This window comes from Hippocampus guttulatus, chromosome 1, assembly GCF_054856545.1.
Source record: "Hippocampus guttulatus isolate MCC_2025c chromosome 1, RoL_Hgut_1.0, whole genome shotgun sequence".
Lineage (NCBI taxonomy): Eukaryota > Metazoa > Chordata > Actinopteri > Syngnathiformes > Syngnathidae > Hippocampus > Hippocampus guttulatus.
The window spans coordinates 12,837,125-12,842,299 of NC_141261.1; the positions used below are offsets into that span (position 1 = coordinate 12,837,125).

General features: G+C 47.9%; 1 protein-coding gene across 1 annotated transcript; it reads left to right on the forward strand.

Moving 5' to 3' along the window:
* The first annotated feature begins 2,252 nt into the window (after positions 1-2,252).
* On the forward strand, positions 2,253-5,175 carry her12 (hairy-related 12). Its single transcript, XM_086130270.1, has 2 exons — positions 2,253-3,951; positions 4,372-5,175. The coding sequence occupies exons 1-2, from the start codon at positions 3,886-3,888 to the stop codon at positions 4,753-4,755; spliced, it is 450 nt and encodes a 149-aa protein (XP_085986396.1). The 5' UTR covers positions 2,253-3,885; the 3' UTR covers positions 4,756-5,175.

Sequence of the window (5,175 nt, forward strand, 5' to 3'; positions counted from 1 at the left end):
AGTTGAGAATGTGGAGGGTTGAAACTTCTTCATAAAAAACAAGAGAGGTTAAATCGGGATCATTAACTTGGATGAATGTGATCTGCTTCCAATCAAATTCAAGTGCTGTTCATTATGCCGCTGCAGCCCGCTTCCCAAATTATACAAATGCAAATGCGTTGCACCCACATACTTGATTTCACTGCAGGTGTCTGCTGCCACTAAACCCGTGTTCTCATGCAAGTTTCATCTTGGTGCACATTTGGTGACCCCCCCACCCTCCTTGTCCCCTCCCTTGTGTCGCGGCATGCTGTCTCGTGCTTGAATTATGTGTCAAGTGCCTCTAAAGTCTTTCACAACTATTTGTGCGCGTGCGTGTGTACAACTTGTGTGTGGAATGCGGTATTTCTATCCCGGGACTTTCTCAGGGTCTAGTTGGCCGAGCCAGATGGCACCGCTAGTCCGAGCCACCGCCCCTCCGAAAGCCCCACCGCCCACCTCCCACCTCCAACAAGAGATCAAACACCGTAGCTAATGTGATGTGTAACAAGACACACTTCTATTGTTGCTGCCCAGGGGCCCCGCTGAATGGCCGCGGACTGTGGGAAACCACGGAGAACGCACTCACAGAGGGACGGCTTGACAGGAAGACGTTCTCTGCCACCGACCAGCCGTACTTTATGGCAGGAATTCCGAAGCTCTGCGAGTGGGAGGGGAACTCGTCTTTACCCACACTGTGGGGCAAAAAAAAATCAAATAAAGAGAGACCCCTGGCAGGCCCAAACAAGACAGTCATGAATGGGGAATGACATGAAGAAGACGACATATAAAGAAGCTACTGTGTCTCTGGAGGCCACAACGAGGAGAAAGATGGGTTTATGTGCTGAGAACCTGAAGGACAGAGCTAGCTAGCTAGCTAGATAGATTGCTAGCTAGCTAGCTAGCTAGATAGATAGATAGATCAGAATCCGAATCATCTTTATTGGCCAAGTATGCAGAACACATATGGAATTTGTCTCCGGTAGTACAGGCTACCTTAGTATTGCAATAACTACCAACTGCGATAAGCAAAGACATGACATATAAGTATCGAAAGACTTTCTGTAATGTAAGGGTACTATTGTGCAGTAGTTCCACCCAATGACAGCTGTGCGACAATGTACGAAATCATTGAGGAGGGATAAAGTGATCAGTGGCGCAATACAACACAATACGGCATTTGTGCAGTTGGTGCAGATAATCATTCCACCATGACCAGTAGCAGTAATCGTAGTACAAATTTAGGCATGCAATTACAGAGAACGTCCTTGAGCGCTTTAAAGTGTCTGGTGCTGTGGAATATTGATCAACGACAATTGTTCAAGTATTTAGAGAGCATTGCGGTAATACTGTTCCACAGGGGTGTGCAAAAACCCAACGATCCACTATAGATCTGAGTCACTGTGATGTCCACAAACAGGATCCTTGAGTAGGTCCCTGTGCCGTCGAGGTGCTCCAGGATGTTGTGCAGACCGATGTTGCCTGCGCCCTCCACAAACCTGCTTCCTCGGTAGCAAACTGCAGATGGTCCAGCAGGTGTCCGGTGATGTTCTTTCGGTGGTTCAGGACAAACCGTTCGAAGGACTTCATGACCACAGACGTCAGAGCGACAGCCCTATAGTCGTTCAATTCCGATGTTGCTAGTTTCTAGGGGACTGGGATAATGGTGGACTGTTCGAAGCAGGATGGGACCTCACACAGCTCCAGGGATCTGTTGAAGATCTGTGTGAAGATTGCCAGTTGGTCAGCGCAGACTTTCAGGCAGGAGGGGGGACACTTTATCGGGGCCCGCGGCTTTCTTGAGCTTCTGCTGCTCGAAGAGCCGTCTCAAGATAGAGATAGATGGATTTATGATAGAAAAGATAGATTGGCGGCTGGACTGAGAGTAGGATGGATGATGGTCGATAGACAGATAATTTTAGGGTCATCACAGTGAAGACAATTGACTCGATCCAGATAGTGCAGAGGTTTGTGTGCGTGTGCATGCCTGTGTGTGTATGTCTGTGTGTGTGTGCGCATGTGTGTGTGCGCGTGTGCTTCTTCCCTGCAGCCACAAAAGATCAATTAACATTCCCAGTGGAGCAGGGAGGAGTGGCATAGGGCTTTCATACTGCATTGACCCTGATGTTGGGAATTGGTGGGAAAGTGGGCGCACAGTCCTCCTCACATCAGACGCTCACATCTGGGGGGGGGGGGGGGGGGGGGGATTACTCCAGTACTACACTACTCACTCCCTACCAATGCCATTAAATTGACACTAATCTGACACGAACAATGTTTCTGCATGGCTTGCAGCCAAAGTGTGCCACTCGTGTTTTGATGCTGCAAATATTATCATCATGCAACATAAAATCCAAACACCTAATATTCAAGAAACTCAAAAGCAACAACAGGAAGTGTCCATTCATTAGGTACACTCATCTAAACCAGGGGTGGGCAAAGTATGGCCGACAGGTCACATACTGCTCGCTCCGGTCTTTAATCCGGCCCACTGAGCATTTAATTGTCAGGAGTCATATTTGTTGCACCAATTCTGCTGTTTTCTTTCCCTAAAAATAATTCAACTGTATTTATTACATTTTATAAAGTATATTTTTATCTCTTCATTATATGTCAAATAAAATGAAAATATTCATTTTACAAGTGGTACCGGGTTCAATTCCAGCTTTGGCCTTCCTGTGTGGAATTTGCATGTTCTCCCCGTGCCTGCGTGGGTTTTCTCCGGGTACTCTGATTTCCTCACACATTCCAAAAACATGCATGGCAGGGTGATTGAACACTCAAAATTGTCCTGAGGTGTGAGTGTGAGCGCAAATGGTTGGTTGTCTCAGTGTGCCCTGCGATTGGGTGGCAACCGGTTCAGGGTGCCCCCCGCCTATCCCCGAAGACACCCCCCACGACCCTTGTGAGGATAAAGCGAATTGGACAATGGATGGATGGAGTTTTACATGTCCTGAAACATTTTAAATCTATTTTATTCGATAATTTGTTAATTTACTCAAAATAATGGATTAAAAATAAACCATCACACTTGTGACTGGCTGGCTGGTGACCAGTGCAGGGTGTCTGACCTCACCTAATAATTAATAACAATAATAATCATGATGATGATGATTATGATGATGACGATGATAGCACGTTTGGCTCACAGTGCAGAGGTTATGGGTTCGATTCTGGGCTCCTGTGTGGAGTTTGCATGTTCTCCCTGTGCCTGCGTGGGTTTTCTCTGGGTATTCCGCTTTCCTTCCACATTCCAAAAACATGCACGGCAGGGTAATTGATCACTCGAAATTGTCCCTAGGTGTGATTGTGAACATGAATGTGTCATCTATGTGTGCCCTGCGATTGCCTAGCAACCGGTTCAGAGAAGCAGTGTGGAGAATAGATAAACATTTTAATTCTTTCTTTCTATCCTAAAATAAAGCGAGTGTGCCACCCGTTCCCCAGGAACATTTTACGTGTTTGTATGCCACACTTGCACTTTATATTGTTTTAGTGCAGTAGTAGCATTTGGCCTTAGCCCTCTTTGAAGCCGCAGCCCCAAGTCACTTCCTCTCATTTTGAGCTCTCCGATATTGTCTTTTCGTCCAAAATGTGCGGCGATGTGTGACTGTGCCCTGCTTTATCACTCGTTGCTTATCTTGAGAAACACGCCCGGCACAGATACATGACCTCTGGGTTATTGATGCCTCTCCTATTGTTGTGCTGAGAGACCCACTGGTCAGAGTGTGGGAACCCCAGCCCGGCCTGAGCCACATGCCTTTGTTATGCTAATGTCAACCTATAAAAAGAGGAGCAACCCCTGCACAGACACCAGAGCGAACAACACTGTCACCGAAGAAGCTTCTCCTCTACACCTGCGGAGACATGGCACCTTGCTCCTCCAACTTCTCCTTCATGCAACATGCAGGGATTTCCGAGAGGGACATCAAAGTAAGTCTTGGAGCAGAGTTTTTTTCTCAAACGTGTCATTGAACAGCAGACGTACTGTATGTCAGGATGGAGCGCAGGTGTCCGGCTCAACCGTGACAAATCTTGTGATAGTGCAGCCGTTTCTTGTTACCAAAGTTTTTTTTTTTTTAAATACTGTTTATGTGTAATTCTGCGATGATGTCATTGTACTGTACAGGAGTCTCGGTGTCATCTATGGTTTTCCTAACTTTCGAAATGTAAATTACGCTCATCATAGGATTACATCAGCACCATTTCCACTGCATTTGATTGTTGTTAGACAGAACGTGAAATCAGGCTACGGCGAATGCTTCATAAATGCTAAGAGGGGGCTTGAGTCATGATGGCCCTCTGAGGTCGACCATCGCTGACCCTCACCGTCTCCTCTCTTCCCCTTTTTAGTTGCGAAAGCCCGTGGTGGAGAAAATGCGACGGGATCGCATCAACAGCTGCATCGAGCAGCTCAAGCTCATCCTGGAGAAGGAGTTCCACAAGCAAGAGCCCAACTCCAAACTGGAGAAGGCCGACATCCTGGAGATGACCGTCAGCTTCCTGAGGCAGCAGCTGCAGCCCGCCGCCGGTGCGAGCAGCGCCGATTTCACCCGGGGCTACTCTCACTGCTGGAGGGACTCGCTGCACTTCCTCTCGGCAGGCCCCAGCAGCACGGGGGCCTCGCTGCGGGCCGAGATACACCGACGGGACCCCGGCTCCTCTCCGCTCTCCTCGCCCAGCAGAGGCACCAGGTTGCGGGAGAGCAACGGCGGCGCAGTGTGGAGGCCCTGGTAGAAGACTTGGGGCCCCACTCCTCGATGAGTCGGAAGTACATTTCCTGGCCTGCTCCTGCCTCAAGGTCTCCTCATATTGATGGAGACGTTGTCAACGCCGCAGCCTCTCACTCGTCTCGAAAACCTTCGCTTTGACTGTGATTCACCATTCAACCTTTTGTTCTTCGGTTTGGCGTGACGATGGTTTTGTTGACTCGTTTACTCCAGTGGAGTTTTGATATCTTGCCCAATTGTAACAGCGTATCTCTGCCATATTGCGTCGTACTGACAGCCCATGTTGAGAATATTTCTCTCTCTTATCGTCGGATGAACTATGCCAAATTATAGAATGTGGAGTCATGTGGAGTCTGTGCGTGAATGCGTTACTGGTTTTGCTATGACATTTGTGCTCATTTTGTACGACAATTAACAATAAAATGAA